Here is a 19,505-nt window from a genome sequence, read left to right on the forward strand (position 1 = left end):
GCATGAAGCCATTGTTGGTCCGTAATCATACAATGTGACTTGGCTATATGCTTTAAATTCATTTCGAAATACTGACCCTGTGGTAGGTTTAGGATAGCTCTGTTGCACCTGCATAAAGATCATATGCCTTTGGTACATTAAATTCTTGTTTCTTCCTTTCCTTTTTATCTTTTCACGTTTATTTTTATTATTTTTCAATATAATATCATTTTCATCCAGAGAAATTAATGCTGTCATAACTGACTTGGGTGTTTGTTCTCTGTCGTGTGGGTACCCAATTGAATTTATGAGGCCGTTTGTGCACAGGCACAGTACTAATTTCCCATGTTATATGTTATTTTGGTATCATATATTAGAAATAATTAAAACAAAAATTAATTATACATTTAATAATCTAAATATTATGATTAATTAATAATATAAAAATTTATTATACTAACAATTTATAAAGTAAATAATAAATAAATTAATCATAGAGAATAAATAAATAAATTAACCAAAAAATAAATTAATCTTTATATATATTATCCGAGTAAACAAAAATTTACATTATTAATTAATTACAACATTTATATTATTAGAAATATTTAAATATAATCTTAATTACTTTAAAAATTATACTTACAAGTGATGGTAGTTTGCTAATTTTGTTAATTATCTAAAAAATTTATATGGTGAATGAATAAAAATTAAACTCTTCATTTATTAATTATGTTTGTTGGGATAAATAAATATAATTAATGGTTGATTCAAAGACAAAATCATTAAGGCAAAATCGTTAAGTCTTTCACAAAAAAATTAAAATTTACATATTATATTATTTTTATAATAAATTAATAAATTTTTATCTAAAACTAATATTATCTTAATAAATAATAAATTAATTGACGTTGTTATCAATTGATAAAAAAACATCACACAATATCAATTGGCATTATTATTAATTGATAAAAAATATCACACAATATTAATTTAATAATTTATATTCTTAAGCAATTTAAAATACATTTTGACAATATTTTAAATAAGTTTATAAAAAATATCATCGAAGACTTTAAAATACCTCATTTTGTAATATCACACGATTTCAATTAAATTAGTTTAATAAATAACTTTATATTTTTAAACATTTTAAAATAAATTTTGATAAATAATTTTATATTCTCAAACAAAACATTTAAAAATGAGTTTTCTATTTTAAAAAAGTCAAAGAAATTACACTATTTAAATAATATAAATAGAAATAATAATTAAAAATTTGATATATTTAACTAAAAATAAATATTAAATATAACAATTTTTCAGTTACATTTTTTCTTTGTATTTGATTATAGAGTATATACTCTCTCCACGAGAGATAAGCTAAAATGAGAGATTGAGAAATTACAAAAAGAGAGAGAGATTGAGATAACAAACATAGACAATATTATAAACTGTATTTTGATTTTAAAATAAAATTCACAAATGAGAAACACTATTTGCAATTTAATTGGGATAATAATGTGAAAAAAGAAATAGAAGTAGCAATAATGGCGGGGTTTGTCTTAGAGTGTATTCGGCGAAAAGATTCAGATGTTGGGACCGTACAAGACAGCACCCTGTCTCTGCTCACATACGTACGGGTGCAGTTGCCATCGCTCATTAACTTCTTCTTCTCAAATTGCTACAATTTGCTCATTCATTCATTTATTTCCTTTATTTTCTCTTTCCAAATTACTCTTTAATTCTAAATCAAGTTTCGTTTAACATATTCATAACTGTTATTTATTTTTTTTACTTTTTTAAATATTTTATTTTATTTTTAAATTTATATTATTTGAATCATTATAATAATAATAATAAGTAGATTAACATCTTTTCATCTATCTCTAGTTTTTTTTTTAACTCATGCCAACTTATGACTATTAATTCATTTGCTTCTAGATTTTTTATAAAAGACATTGCATTTAAAACACAAGGAGAGAATACTACATCATGTAATTAAGTGTTTGATGTGTTAGATCATGCAAAATTGGTAATCAAAGACATTACCTAATGTAGTAATCAAAATTGTCAATATTACATCAACAATATTGTTATGCAATCAATTTTTCCAATTCAAATCATCAAAGAAAGTAAACAAATAATTGGGGAAAAACATTTCAAACTTCCTTCGCATGGCAACAATCGCGGAAAGCATAGAAGTGGGTTTTCAGACAGAAAAAGAAATCATAAAAATAAACAGTACTAGTGATACACTAATCGTTTATTTTTGTGTTAAAAAAAAAACTATTCTAGTGTATTTTATTGGGTACATAACTATTTAAGTGTTAATTAGTATTTATGGTTTATATGTTTCCTTTCATTAGATGACACACATAGTACATTAAGGAAAACTTCGTAGACTTCAAAAAATTATTATTATTTATTTAATAAAAAGGTTTTATGTCATGGTACCATTAGTTATGAATATTTCTATTCTACGTTTTTTTAAACAAAAATGGATTTAATTTTATTAAAGATAAATGTTGTTATTTCCAATATATATAAAGATCAGATGGATATAATTGTCTTAATTATCAAAATTAAAATAAAAATGTTAAATGAAATATATTTCAATAAGTTGATATATAAATTTGCATTTTGAAAAACTTAAAAAAGAAAAAAATTGAACAAAAATATAATATTAATATATGAGTTTAAAAAACGCAACATCTTAAAATCTGTCTTAAACTTAAATATGTATTCGGTTCAATTATACATAATACAATTTCTTTTATTTGTTAATTTGAGATATTGGCTAAAACAATTGAGAATTGAGATACTATGACTGCATCCCGTCATAAAATAAAATATAACTACATTTAACTGAATTAAAAATAAAGAGTCATTTTAACAAGTTGTTTAAAGACACTGGTTGAACAATTAAAAATAAAAGTGAAATTTTGTATAAAATTAAATTAAATTTTAAAATATTAAATAAACAATTTTTAAAATTATACTTATATTTTAATGTTTCAATTGCACTTATTAACATAAAAGAATTACACCAGTTAGCATAAAACAGTTGATAAGTATGGGTGGTCCTACCAATAAGGGTTATTAGCCAGTCAAATAGAATAAAAAGGTAATACGTACAAATGCATGCAGTAAATAACAACGCTGGGTTCAAGTAATTAAAAGGCTTAATTGTGGTTTAAGTTATGTTATTTTATTTGAATCGCGAAAATAGTCATTATATTTTATTTCTCTTCAATTTTGGTCCCTAAAACAGAATTTTGATTCAAAATTTGATGAAATTTCATTTTTTTTTGCATTTATTTAAGTCACATTATGCCTCAAGATCTCATTTGCAACAATTGTACCTGAAATATATGATTATAAATGGTGTAATGCGACTTTAAAAAATAAAAATTTATCAAATTTTGGACAAAAATTCTGTTTGGGGACCAAAATTGGGAAGAAACAAAATGAGATGACTACTTTCACAATTCAGCTAAAATAGATGGACCAAAACTATAATTAAATTAAATTAAAAGAAGTTTTTTTTTTTACTAAATTAATACATGTTTTTATACTTGTAAAAAAAAAAAAAAAAACAGGTTATTATACACTAGTACAATATAGAAGTACACATTCTCAATCAAAACAAATATAAACATTCGAAAGAGTAGAGTAGCATTTAATAATTCAAAATATCTCTCAATCTCATTTTATCAATTAGATATATATTTAATATTTAACTTGATGTATGCAAAGGAGCTTTATATATCAAAAGTTATTATATATTTTGGAGACATAATAAAAAATTGACTTAAATACTTTTGCAATCCCTTAATTTAATATTTAAGTTCAATTTAAAATAAGTTAATTTGGTCTATTAATTTATCTCTGATAATGTTAGATGATCTTTTCCGTTTAATATGTTAGTCAAAGTCAAATTTATGAGATTCATGGTGCTAATATGTTATATTAATTATTTGTATACACATTATCAGTTATGTCATTTTTAAAGATCTTATGAAATTTTTTAAAGATCTTGTGAAAATTTATATAGAATGAAAATGAAGAATGTAGAAAGAATAACATAAAAAATTCATGTGTATTTCTCACGAGTTGTTCAACAATTTTTAGTTTTTCTTCATTGATTTGTTACTTTTCTTCGTCCCTTATCTTAAACCATGAATCCCCAACTAACTTCGATGTGGGGAAGACGTTACGAACTAATTTTTGAGCCAATATTATTAGAATCACGTGGATTTAAGAAAGACAAATGAGTCTATTAGGATTTACAATTTTGGAAAAGAAATAATTTTGGAGAAAGAGATTTAAATAAAATCTAAATTAATTATAGGGAATAATTGAGTTGGGGAAGATGAAGAGTTGCTTAAACCTTAAATTGATTTTAGGGAAAAAACAATTTTGGGGAAGAAGAAGATTCATAAACCCTGGATTGATTTGAGAGACAAAATTATTTAGGAGAAAAACAACTATCTTTAAATAAATAAACATATGATATTTTCTTATCAACTCTTAACATAATTTAAGTCTAATTTAACATAACTGGCCAACTTGTCATTAGTTACTCAAGTTAAATTACTAATTTGACATGTTTTAAAGTTATTTGACTAGACTTAACTCTAAATATTAAATAAAGAGATTTTAAAGGTGTTTAAGTAAAAAAAAATATTATTTTTCGGTCATGTGATAGTTACATTAAGTGTAAATGTGAGAGAGTTTAAATTAACTTTGATTAAATTAAAACATTTGCAAAAAAAAAAAATTAAATTGAAATTAAGAACAAAATAAAAAATAAAAATAATTCTGATCTCATTCTAACTTTATGCTTGTAGTTTAAGATCTTATATTTTGGTATTCTAATTTCAAGATCTTAAATAATAAAATAATTTAATTAATATGTACTCTTAATTGTAAAAGTTTTTATACAACCATGACAATCAATTGTAAGTATTAAATAATTGAAAGTGTTTAATTTTTTATCATAGTTATTTTTAAAGTTATATAAATGTATAACACCTAAACTAATAATAAAATATTAAAATATGAAACATGTTTAATTAAATGCTTAAAAATTTGGAGTTGTAGATAATGTTAAGTTTAAATTTGAAATTTAGATAATTTGAAGTAAATATAGAATTGGTTGTCTATAAAAATGAAGTTTAATTTTGAGCCAATATACATGTTTTTATATTGTGAATTAATCATAATCATTCATAGAGGATGACTTTAATGATAATTATTTTAAAATCAAATATCTATGTTAATAGTTGTAATTAATCGAAAATATAAAAACTAATTTATTAACAAAAGAAACATATGTTTTCAAAATTATGATATTTTATTGAGGATTCTACCATACACCCCAACATTTAAACTTTCTATCTCTCAATAACGTGAAAATACAATTTTGTCATTTGTAAAATCTTTAACTTTTTTAACTTCTCATTTTTTTACCCCTTTTTTTAAAATATTCGAAAATTTATAAATTTTCGAAATGACAATTTTCAGAATTTTTGAAATTTTCAAACAATTCAAAACTTTTGAAATAGAAGTTTTTTAATACTTTTTATATTTGAAAATTTTGAAACTTTCCAAATTTTTGAAATGTAATCCTTATTTTGAAAATTTCAAGATTTGGAAACTTTTAAAACTATTTGGATATTTTCGAAACATTCCAGATTTGAAAACTTTCAAAACTTTCTAAATTTTCTAAATGTAATCCTTATTTCGAATATTTGAAACTTCTGAAAGTTTCGAAATCTTAAAACTTCTGAAACTATCAATTTTGAAACTTATTACAAACGATTAAAAGGGTCAAATTGTATTTTTATATGTTTTGAGTGGGGTGACACGTTTAGGTTTAGGGGTTCATGATATAATCCTCTATTTTACTCACTATGCTAAAAATGGTATTTTACAGCGCTTTTTTAAGCCATTTACAACACTTTTTTGAAAGAAAAAAAAATGCTGTAGAATCCAGCGCTGTAAAATGATACAACAGCGCTTTTAAAATAAAAAAGCGCTGTAAATCCCTTCTAAAAATGCACTGATTGTTGTACTAGTTTTACAGCGCTTTTTAAAAAAAGCGTTGTAATAGGTGCATTCCTTTATTTCAGTTAGATCTCTTTCTGAGATTATATCAACAATCTCCTTCATGAATCGCAATATATAAGATCTGCAGTCTATGTTGTTAGTTTGACGAGGGCACTATAAAATAAAACATATAAGTCAATAAATATTTGTGTATTGATTGTTAATAAAATTTTAAAGGCATATATTTCAAACCTTTATTGGAATCCATGTGATTTATTTGACTTTTGCTTCGACACTGTAACACCCATTTGAGCTCGGAAAACTTTTAAAGCACTATCAAATAAATGTGATTATTAGTATTAACAAACACGTTAAATGAATACGAACGAGAATGCGCAGAAATACATTATTAGTATGTAAGAAATAAATGAATACAATACTTGAAGAGTGCGAAGAAATACGTAGGGTTCGTAGGGTTACGGTTTCGTTTAAGAAGGAACAGCGAGAATACGCAGAAATACGAACGGTTCGTAGGACATAGTAGGGTTCGCAATGAAAAGAGTACGTAATAATGTTCGTAGGGATATTAACAAATATGAAGATGGTTTGCAATGGAGATGATTAACAATATGGTTCGTAGGGACAGTAGGGTTCCCAATGAGAAGAACACTGAAGCGTAGTGAAGTTTATGTAATGAAGAGGAAACTGAAGGGTTTAATGTTATATATAAAATCCTATTACAGCGTTGTTTAAAAAAAAAAAATAAGGATGTCTTTTACAACGCTCTTTAAAAAAGCGCTGTAATAGGCTTTTAATAAATAAAATAAGGATGTCTTTTACAATGTTTTTTTAAAGAGTGCTGTAAAAGACCACCTTATTTTATTTTTTTTAAAGCCTATTACAGCGATTTTTTAAAGAGCGCTGTAAAAAACCACCTTATTTTATTTTTTAAAGCCTATTACAACGCTTTTTTAAAGAGCGCTGTAAAAGACCACCTTATTTTATTTTTAAAAGCCTATTACAGCGCTTTTTTAAAGAGCGCTGTAAAAGACCACCTTATTTTATTTGTTTTTAAAGCCTATTACAGCGCTTTTTTAAAGAGCGCTGTAAAAGGTCTCCTTATTTTATTTTTTAAAAGCCTATTACAGCGCTTTTTTAAAGAGCGCTGTAAAAGACCACCTTATTTTATTTGTTTTTAAAGCCTATTACAGCGCTTTTTTAAAGAGCGCTGTAAAAGGTCTCCTTATTTTATTTTTTAAAAGCCTATTACAGCGCTTTTTTAAAGAGCGCTGTAAAAGACCTCTTTATTTTATTTTTTTTAAAGCCTATTACAGTGCTTTTTTAAAGAGCGCTGTAAAAGACCTTCTTATTTTATTTTTTTTAAAGCCTATTACAGTGCTTTTTTAAAGAGCGCTGTAAAAGACCTTCTTATTTTATTTTTTTTAAAGCCTATTACAGTGCTTTTTTAAAGAGCGCTGTAAAAGACCTTCTTATTTTATTTTTTTTAAAGCCTATTACAGTGCTTTTTTAAAGAGCGCTGTAAAAGACCTTCTTATTTTATTTTTTTTAAAGCCTATTACAGTGCTTTTTTAAAGAGCGCTGTAAAAGACCTTCTTATTTTATTTTTTTTAAAGCCTATTACAGTGCTTTTTTAAAGAGCGCTGTAAAAGACCTTCTTATTTTATTTTTTTTAAAGCCTATTACAGCGCTTTTTTAAAAAGCGTTGTATAAGACCTCCTTATTTTATGTTTTTAAAGCCTATTACAACGCTTTTTTAAAGAGCGCTGTAAAAGACCACCTTATGTTATTTTTAAAAGCCTATTACAGCGCTTTTTTAAAGAGCGCTGTAAAAGACCACCTTATTTTATTTGTTTTTAAAGCCTATTACAGCGCTTTTTTAAAGAGCGCTGTAAAAGGTCTCCTTATTTTATTTTTTAAAAGCCTATTACAGCGCTTTTTTAAAGAGCGCTGTAAAAGACCTCTTTATTTTATTTTTTTTAAAGCCTATTACAGTGCTTTTTTAAAGAGCGCTGTAAAAGACCTTCTTATTTTATTTTTTTTAAAGCCTATTACAGCGCTTTTTTAAAAAGCGTTGTATAAGACCTCCTTATTTTATGTTTTTAAAGCCTATTACAACGCTTTTTTAAAGAGCGCTGTAAAATACCTCCTTATTTTATTTTTTTAAAGCCTATTACAGCGCTTTTTTAGAAGCCTTTTAAAGCGCTTGTTCAAAAGCGCTGTAAAAGACCTCCTTATTTTATTTTTTAAAAGTCTTTTGCAGCGCTTTTCCAAAAAGCGCTCTAATAGGTCATTTATTATGTGAAAGCGCAAGCCTTTTACAACGTTTTTTTTACAGTGCTTGTCAAAAAAGCGCTGTTGTATTCTCCGTTATTTTTAAAATATCATTCAACAGCGCTTATATTTAATAAGCGCTATAAAATGTCATTTTTTGCGTAGTGACTTCGTTGAATGTGGCCCGCGGGAATATCATTTTTTTAACTTTTTTTTCTTCAATCAGAGTACTCTTCATCCCGGCCCATCTCTTTCAATTTTGTTTGGAAAAAACGATTCCCTCGGTAAAAAATTATTCGCTTTTCTTATTTATTTACCATAAAAAGTTTTCTTTATGTAACAAAAAAACATAGAAAGTTTTTTTAATTCCTTATGTACTTTTTACTCATAATATGAATGAGTCAATGTAACCCACTTTCAAAAATTAATATGTGTTTTCATAATTCCAAAGGTCACAATCATTTTATGAAATCAACACAAATAATGAAGTGTTTTTTTTGGTGAAGGTGAAGTCACTGCAGCATTTATACTCTTTTCCTGCTTCCTAATTTCACTATTTGACTAGTTCAAATCATTTTCATTTGTCATTTTTTTTTATTACAAAATATATATATAATAATGTATTATTTAGTAGATCCAAATATTTTTATACAGCCAAAATCTTTTAAAAATATAGTAATGGGAAACATAAATAGCAAAAAATAAAAATAAAAAGAGAAAATTTTGACTCATACTTAAATTATTTTTCAATCTAAAATAACTATATTTTTATTATTTTTTACAAATTGAAAAATATGATAAATGAAAAAGAAAATAGTAATTTTACTAAATTATTTTTGTTAATACTAATCAAGGTGTATCTTAATTCTCACAAATAAATTCAAATGTATTGGAAATAGTGGTGGATTATTTTAAAAAATATTACCAACTCAATTTTTGTTTAAATAAAAAACCCTGTTCATTTTTCTTAAACAAAATTTCATCTCATTTTAATTATTGTCAGATTAATTTTTTTCCTAAAACAAATTACTAGCTTTGATTATTAATAAAAATAAAGGAATCAAAAGTTCATTTTTACTGTTTAAAAAGTTATTATCATTCATTGTATACTATTTTTCTTCTTCTCAAATGTTTACAAAGAATAACAATCATTTTTAAAAAGGTTAAAATGCATTTTTGTTAATTCTATTTTATTTTGTATTTATTTTTAATAATAATGAGAGTTAGCAATTTTTTTTAAATAATATAAAAAAAATGAGCAAGGGATTTTTTTAAAGGTTCAATTAATGTTTAAGTTCATTCATTTTCACCAATTCACGATATTGGCCTTTTTATATTATTAAAATCTGAAAGTTTTGGTCTCTCATTTTGACTTTTTAATAAAAAAATAACGATGTGATGTACTTTAAATTACATGATATATGATATGATGATATAAAATAATTAAAATTCATAATATAAATTTATATCATCATATCATATGATGATATAAAATAATTAAAACTCATAAAATTGCAATAAATAATCACATGATATATATAATTTAATTAATACTATATGATTTTATATCATATGAGATCATATATCATATTATTTAAAATATGTCATTTTATCATTTTTTTAATTCAAGAATATGAGGGATATATCAAATCTATTAAATTTTAAAATAGATGGATCAATTTTGTGAATGACCAAAACAATAATTAAACTTTACAAAAATGAGTTGATAATTTTTTTATAAATAAGTTCACGTAATCATAAAAAAATGCAACGCCAACATGGACCGAGCCAAAATCAAAGAATATCATTCATTTGCAAAATGTACTAAAATTAAAGGGTTAAAATCATCTTTTTTTTAAACTAAAAATATCAAATTTTAAAATTTGGAACCAAAAATACATTTTAGTAAAAAAAAACAAACAAAAAAGACACATACATTTAATATAAAAAACATTTAAAAATATATTATAACAAAATATGCAATATAAGATTGAGTACACATTTGATATTATATTTGATATTAGGATAGTTTTATTTCCAAGAAGGTGAGGCAGTATAATTCTATAAAAATTACCATTATAGTTTTTACAAAATTTTGAAGTCAAGTCATTCTAACAAATCTATCGTCGCGTGATACCAAAGATAGCCTAAATCGATATTTCCAAAGTTGGTCGTGCATTTTGTCATGTATTCATATAATAGACAAAATAAATTGGTAAATATTCTTTTATGTGGTTTAATACGTGTAAACAATCTGTACCAAATAACATACTAAAATTGCACGAGTAGTATATTAGAATAATACTATAACTCATACTAGTAAAAAAGTTAATAAAAAGATTTTGCATTGCCGTAGCCTCCACCCACATTCATTAAGATCAGTCTTTGATTGAAAACTAAAACCAACACTTTTTTTGAGGTAAATTCATTTGACAAATGTGACAACTGTTGTTAAATAGATGGGAAAACTTTGCATGGCCAATTTATGAAGATAATGAGTATTCCAATCACAATGAATATGCTATTAAAGTTTTGTTTTATGCTGTCAAAACTCTTCCTAATGGCAGCTCTCATGTTCCAGTTAAACTCTGCGTCAAAAAATAATATGTTTCAGTTAAACTTAAATAATATAAATAAATACTATATATTTATTTATTTATTTGTTTGGTTGTCATTATATATATATATATATATATATATATATATACTATATATATATTTATTTATTTATTTATTTATTTGTATATATATATATATATATATATATATATACTGTATATTGATTAATTATAGTAATAGATTACAAATTTGATTTATATGTAATGTTTGTGTAAAAAAACTTACACAATTAAATAATCACAACTTTTATTTTTATAGTAAAGCTTATTTTTTATTATAACTACTTTAAAATTACTTATATATGATTGATCATAATATACAAATTGTGTAAAAAAATTTACAATGTCCATACATGACAAATTATATTTGATTAAATTATAATTAATAATATAATTATGAGTGTGTTTGTTTGAGTTAAAATAAAAAATAATTTTTATTTTAAATAATTTAAAAATGATTTTTAAATATTAAAAAAATGATTTTTTTAATTTTCATTTATTTATTATTATAAAATAATTTTTAATTTATTTATATATAATTTTGTAAAAGTAATTTTTTTGAACTACAATATATCAAAGACTTAGCAAAAGTCGTGTTAATTTCCGACATCTTAATATTTCAGGTGTATTATAGACATGGCAGAGTTGAAAGTACATCATTTATTTTACTTTTGAGAACGGCCAGCAATAAAAGGAAAAAACGAAATAATTTTGCCCAGTGGTATATGACTTGCTCATATTTTGTTGGACTTAATTGAGTTTTTTCTAATCGAATAATTAAAGTAGTTTGAATAATTTTTTTCACAGATAAAAGTATTAAAAATAATAATAACATAATTGTACTATAATTATATATCTTAAAACTCTTATTAATTATTTTTAAACACTAATAATTATGAATTCGAACTCGAAACTCAAAGCTTTAATTTATCAACACGTGGTTAATTTCATTTGTAAAAGATTCAGGTACCTTAATAAGACATCCGTGGTTTGATTATTTTCCAAATATGGTCGCAAATTATCTTTCATTTTTAAAATTTATGCATAGTTGAACAGTGTCCATAATTGTCTTCCACTAATTTGAAGAGGTGTGAATATGTCTAGTGTGGATCCTTATCGAAAAGCTCAAGCAACTTAAAATCAAGCTTATTAAGAAGTGGAATAAATGTGTTTTTTGGTGATGTCGATCTAATGTTATAAATGTTGCTCAAACATTATTTTGTTTAGGCTCAAAATAAAAATATTGATTGTCCTAGTGATCTTTTTGTTCATGAAAAGTGTGTCAAATCTAATTTTGAGGGAGCCCTAACTCATCAGAGTTTTGACAGCATAAAACAAAACTTTATTTGTTTTTTTTAAAATAAAAGTTGTGATTATTTAATTGTGTAAGTTTTTTTACACAAACATTACATATAAATCAAATTTGTAATCTATTACTATAATTAATCAATATACAGTATATATATATATATATAATGACAACCAAACAAATAAATAAATAAATAAATAAATATATATATAGTATTTATTTATATTATTTAAGTTTAACTGAAACATATTATTTTTTGACGCAAAGTTTAACTGGAACAGGAGAGCTGCCATAAAAAAGGGAAACCGGAGAAATATAATTGTTGTTTCCTTTTATTATTAGCTGTTCCAAAAAGAAAATGCAATGATCCACGCTTGAAACTCTGCCATGTTAATAGTAATTAATGATTATTTCTGGGGAATCGTGTCAATAATTATTTGTTGATTGTGTTTTATTTAGAAAAGTGTGGTCGATGGCTTGAAATTGATTTGATAATTATGGAACATTTTCTAATTAAATTAATTGTCATGTTCATTTTTTCTCTTGAGAGATATTTAGTAGGAGCAAAAGTTTATGAGAATGTTTAGTTATGATGTTTTTATAGTTTGTGTTTGGAGTATTTAGTATCAAATTTCTTAGTATGTTTAAGCAACAATAGTGTAATGAATATTTTTGATACTGTAAATCATATTAATTAAATTATTCTCTAGATGGTAACACTCATACAATATAAAAGATTTTTAAGTAAATTATCAACAAATAATTTTATTTATATTTAATATACGTCTAAAGAAATTTTATATCAGTCCATATTTAATTGTTAGAGTTTTACTTAAGATTGTAAATTACTTAATGAATGATCTTTGTATTTTACTTTTTATTTGAGCCACATTTTTGTGATTTTATATTAATATATTTTGACTTTTCAAAATAGCATGAATATTTTTATACGCCCATGATATAGACGCCCATTAATTTATATGAGAAATCAAACTCACATTTGACAAATCAGTCATTTGTGACATGTAGATTTGATTGGATCTTGTCTACATATTAATTTAATTCAGATTAATTTTTTTTTCATCATAATTGTAAACTTCAAAATGATTTTTTTAAGGGCAAATATATATTAATTAAAAATAAGTATAAGGGATATTTAAATCTAATACAACAAAAAAGAAGAAAAAAAAAACAAGTAATAACTTCAAAATGATTTAATCATTCAAATTCGTATAATGTGGCCTCTTTAGAAAATCAATACATAATGGAATATATTTTTCTCTTTATATGTCCTTATAAAAACAAATAAAGTTTACTTATGTCAAGAAACTTCAACGGTATATTTACAATTTGAAGAGTTTTATACTTTTTTAAATATATAAATTAAAGATTATTTTTATGAATTAAATAATTATTTTTTGACTATTATATTTAAAAAAAAATATAATTATATAAAAGATACTATTTCATTGTTTATAATTATTATACTAGGTTTTTTATATTTTATAATAATTTTTTTAATATTTACGATTATTAATAAAAAAAATGTTCAGAAAATTTTAATTTATTTTTACTGACACTTTTAATAAATAATTTTAAAAAAATTTAAAAATAATATTAAAAAAAACTGATTTAAGTATTATTTTGAAAATCAAACATTTAGTTGGCAAATGTAGGTTAGAAATTCTACTTGTACTAAGAAATTAAGGATATGTTGAAGTAAGGTAGGAGTAATTAACAAGTTGCAACACACAAACACAGCCCATGACAATGATTCTGGAGTTTTATGGGGTCCATGCCCCAAACCTCTCTCTCTCTTCTCTCGGGTTCTTCTTCTCTTTTGACTTGGACTTTCTCTCTCACTCAAAAAACACAAAACACAAAAACATACACACGCAACAATCTGCAACTACCTGCAGTAATTATTTCACACACAAACCTTCCCCGTCAACACTCAACACTATCCTCTCACCTCTTCTAACGTGCGCATTCCACCACTTCACACCAACATGTGCATACTACACCACCACCATTGCTTCTTATTACCAACCTTCATTTTTCTTTTGTTCTCTTCCTCTTCAGCTATAACTATTCTCGCACCACAACCCAGTAAGTTCCTACTTTCATTTATACCACTCGTCCCTCAATTCTTAATACTTTTCAATTTTAATCACTCACTTTTTTTTCTCAGGTAGCAGAACAGTGAAAGAGGTTGAAAATGGATCTCCGACCAGAGAGACGGCGGAGCAGAAGAAACTCGGTGGACCAGGGTCAGCTCCTCCGTCCTGCAGATCCAAGTGCGGTTGGTGCACTCCCTGCAACCCGGTTCACGTTCCGGTTCAACCCGGTTTAATCATACGTCTTGAGTATTATCCAGAAGCTTGGCGTTGCAAGTGTGGGAACAAGCTTTTTTTACCTTGATGGAAAGAGAAATATTTATTTATATATATTTAAATAAATATATATAAATAATAAATTATCCTAGTACAAAAGAAAAAACACAAACGTTGCCAGAACCGAAACAGGGAAAATGTTGCAGAGCAGCCATCTTAAATTTTTTCCCCTTTTGGGTTTTTAATTTTTCTTATGGTGCATTGATTAATGTTGCTGAGGTTGTGTTGATTTTTGGATTAACCTTTTTAAAGTGACATGAAGAAAACATTGGGAATGTAAGATGTTTTGGGTTGGGTTGGGTTGGGTGTGATTATCGAGAGAGAGAAGAAGTGAACCCTTTTTCTCTGCTTTTTCAACACACACTCGTTAGTTACTAGTTACTACTACTACTACTATCTCTTTTCTATTGTACATACTACTAAATCATTTCTGTTTCCTTTTTTGTTTTCGATTTATGTTTGTGTCACACCCTTTATGTTTTTAAGACAATGACAAAAATATGTGAAGGTTGTAACTTGTAATTACCATCTTTTCAGAAAACAGAGAACTAACCATGTTCTTGTTATTCTTAATTAGTCTCTCTATCTTTTCATCATGTGTTTGATTGAAAGTTTGATACTATATAGGTCTCTCAGATGGAGGGAAGGAATAAGCATCTATTAATGGCTTGGTTTATCTATCTATCTTATTGATGTGTTAACTGTGTTGGTTGTACTTGTAGTACTGGTTTGAAGTTTATGGCTATATATGCAGCATATGCTATCTCACAACTGTTTCTCACATAGTTGCATTCTTAATTTTTCTTTGTTTGGAATTAGTATATTTTTAAATGCATTTATTTACAAGATCTTTCTTTGTTGATCACACTGTTTGTTTCACTATGCCGTAGATTAGGCATTAGGCATTCCATTAAATGTGCACATGCCAATTAGAGGCGTTTTCTCATCTGCAGATAGATACGTTTGACACAGTTCCATGTGATTTTAATGTGCCAACAAACAAAACGGATATGCTATGCCATGCTTTGTTATAGATCATCATGGTTGCTTATTATTCTTGTTTTCACTTTCTTCCGTAAAAATTAGTCCAATTTACGTTTCCAATTAAATAAATTTAGTGAAAGTTTAATTTTAATGTAATTATTGTAAAATTATAGTGTAGCTAAGTATTCGAATACCCAACATGCAGATAATATATATATGTGTATCATAAATTCCTATACTTTCTTAAATTTTCTATTTATACACACCATCAAGTTATAATAATGAGTTGTGTCTTTTCTTTAATTTACTCTCTCAGTTTATATTGCACATATATTAAAAAAATATAATAATGACAAGCAATAGAGAACTTATTTATCAAATTATCAACGTAAAATAAAATAATATTTTATAAATTGTGCACATAATAATTATTAAAGAGTAATAAAAAAAAATAATTAAAATTATATTGAAACTTCAAAAGGACATTTATTTTGAAATAACTATTTTATCTTAAATAACACTAATTATGAGATGGAGGAAATATCTACTCATTCTTGCTTTATTTTTTATTTTTTATTATTATTTTTATTCATAATCTTATCATAAATACTAGTTGGATAGAGTGTATACCGAGTTTGATTTATTCATAAAAAATTAACCTTAACAAAATAAATCAGTATAATATGATCTTTCTCTTAATAATATTTGACTCCTAAATCAAGTTTTAAATTACTCTTTTGTCCAAAGAATCATTCTAAAAAATAAAAAATATTTTAAAGAATCACAGTGATATGTGAATAATGGAGTCGTAGTTAGGTATTAGTAGTCGTGCAATTAAAATCGAATAATTTATATTGAAAATTGGAATTATTAAATTATAAAATCAATAATAAGTTTGCATATTTGTTAATTGTTCAATCAAAATCAACGATAATCAATGTATCTATCTATGTGAATTTTGAAAATCCGAACTGTTGCAAATTCAATTTCTGAATAATGGAGCTTCAAGTGCAGCTGCAGTTATATAGGCATAAATGTTTCATGCCTACAAGTACAAATATATAGGAATTAGATTTGTACACATTTTGTATGGTGCATCAGTTGTAACACTATTAAATTAAGTGAGAAAAAAATTATCTTTTTAATTTAATTTAATGGTTCAATTCTCATAACGGTATTATACACCCCATACAATTGAAGTAGAAGATCGACACGCTTAAAAATGCTCCAAAGTTGAACCATTTTCTTTAAAGGGTTACAACCGATAAATGATAGTAGTACTTTGGACGATATTTATTGTTGAAATTTGTTTTTTCTACTTTTACAAAGTAGGCAAGCATTAATTGAACAAATGGAAATGGAAATATTTTAACACAGAATCATTAAATACACACACTCTTCATTCCCATTAATCTTAAACGTATTTAATTTTGTACGTCAAAACTTGAATGATGGTGGAATTTTTTTAACACAATCATTATATTATCTTGACATAACAGTGAAAGGATTATCAACCAATTTCCGAAGATAAAATGATGTGATATTGGACTAACTAGAGTCTCTAGATTAAAATAAAATACATTTTTCAATTTGAAATTGATTTTTTTCTTTTGCAACTTAGGGACTAATCTTATCTTACATTAAGCTATGGAATTTGAGGAATTTGACTTTAAGAATATTCAGTTAATTAATCAAACGATTTCTTTTTAAAGCCCCATTTTCTTTTTCCTAAGGTTCCATATACATGACCTCACAGAAGCAGAAAGAAGAAACACTAGATAGTGAAAGCTAGGCCCCATGATTCAAAATTGTACACATATGTAAAGGCCATGCATCTCCTTCCATATTAATTGACACGAAATAAAACTTTATCTAACATACATAGACTAATCATACACATCGAACATGGGTTAATGAGAATTAAAATTAAAGTTTGTGTATGTTTTAAATGAAACTAATTTAGCCTTGATTAGGTAGTGTATGGTTTTCATATTCCTAAAAAAGAAGAAAATAATGGGGCAAGCAACAAATATGAATATAATAGTATAGTGGATGACATGTGAGTGACGACCATTTTTGTGAGTGCTCCAATTAATTCCAAAGTAAAAATTTTGAGTACACAACAACACACACGAGGGGGTGAAAGCTGTTTTTCTGTGCAATGAAGTGTTGCTTTGGCTAGCTACCCTGTTGTCAGTGTTGTTTGTATCAAATGTAGTAAAAGTGAAAAACTGGCAAAAGAAAGCCTCCATTCACAAACATCCGCTACAAGTCACCACTGATATTGCACCATACATAGGTCCCCCTCTACTTCAAATTTTACTTCTTCTTTCAAATCCCTTTCACTACTTTAGTGCTGCTTTCATTATCAGCTAACCAAAATTCATTTCTATTAAGTTCTTTCTATATACAAATTTATTTTAAAATATATAACTACCAAAATTAATATATAAAATAAAATTTATACAATATTGAAACTTATGTTGCATTATTACAACTACTTAATTGTTTTTGACGGTATCAAAACTTTTAAATTTAAATGCATATTGCGCGACAGACTTTTCTATATTAATATATATAGTTTAATTTGATTCGATAAACTAAATTAATTAATCTTTTTGACACATTTTTTGACACTACATATTGATTAAAAACTGCCATCAACCCAGTTGAAAAACAAAATCTTGACGGCAAAAATTAATTCGAAAACGGTGCACCATGTATTCGCCATGCATTATAAAATTCAAAATTAGTAAATACATTAAGGGTAATAAAGGAATAATAGAAATATGTATACACCACGAACCACTAATTTTTCAGAATCATTAGACTTTGCCGTGGAAGCTTCAATTATTCCCAGCTTCACTTGGAGCAGCGTAATTGCTTCACTTTTTTGCAACCAATTAACAACATTAGGAAAAAGGCAAATCGCGTTTAACACTGCAAACGTGAGTTCACTACTTCCAAACGACTACTTAATTACCACTCCTAAAACCGTAATTCATACATATTGTATTTTTCTACTTTCTCCGTGACACAATAACTAAAGAAAGGTTCAACTTAGCGTGCGTTTGGGTCAACAGTGATTAAAATTGATTTTATAAAATTTATTATTATTAAAAGTAATCTGGATGTGAAATAATTTATGTAAAAATGAGTTGAATGATAAATTTTAATATAAAAATCACGTTTAGATAAATTTTGGACTATAAATGATTGCTTTAAGTTAGAATCAATTCCGGCAACAGAATCAATTCTACTCAATGACACCAAAGCATGCCAAAATCAATTATTCCTTTTTAAAATTAATTTTGGCTCCCCAAAATTGAAACATAACATGCACTTAATGAGAAATAAAATGAAATAATACATACCTTTTTCATGAGGGTAAAGATTATTTTATAGGTGGGGTTATTAAAGATAATTGATATCGAATCAGTTAGAAGGTTGCACATCAACAAATCATCGTTTGATTTTAATCAGTGAATGATAGTCTAGTTACGTGAACGAGGCATGTGTCCCTTTCACTTTAGGTCTTGAATAAGTCATAATAGATGTGCCTTATTAAAAGGTTAGAAGGTTGCCCATCAACAAATTATCTTCTTGTTAAAATGTGTCTTAAAGGATGTAATAGTTTGAATTTTTATAAACCACTTTTAATTTTGAATCTCAAACAATGTGACATTTGTAAGGTGTAATGAAATAAATTTTAAAAATAATTTATAAATATCAATTCTCTAATTCAGCAAGTCACATTTTAAATAAGTGTAAAATTTTGAAGACCCAGATAATACCCAAAACTAACCATTCTTTAGAAAAATGATCCAACAAACTTGAAGTATATAAATAAAGTATAATAAAAGAAAAATGAGTAAG

General features: G+C 25.5%; 1 protein-coding gene across 1 annotated transcript; it reads left to right on the forward strand.

Moving 5' to 3' along the window:
• The first annotated feature begins 14,032 nt into the window (after nt 1-14,032).
• Nucleotides 14,033-15,218, forward strand: LOC101505332 (EPIDERMAL PATTERNING FACTOR-like protein 5). The gene is made up of 2 exons (XM_004496628.4): nt 14,033-14,361; nt 14,444-15,218. Exons 1-2 carry the CDS (start codon nt 14,262-14,264, stop codon nt 14,671-14,673), a joined length of 330 nt encoding a protein of 109 aa, XP_004496685.1. The 5' UTR covers nt 14,033-14,261; the 3' UTR covers nt 14,674-15,218.
• Nucleotides 15,219-19,505: the final 4,287 nt, after the last annotated feature.

Source organism: Cicer arietinum, chromosome 4 (assembly GCF_000331145.2).
Source record: "Cicer arietinum cultivar CDC Frontier isolate Library 1 chromosome 4, Cicar.CDCFrontier_v2.0, whole genome shotgun sequence".
Classification (NCBI taxonomy): domain Eukaryota; kingdom Viridiplantae; phylum Streptophyta; class Magnoliopsida; order Fabales; family Fabaceae; genus Cicer; species Cicer arietinum.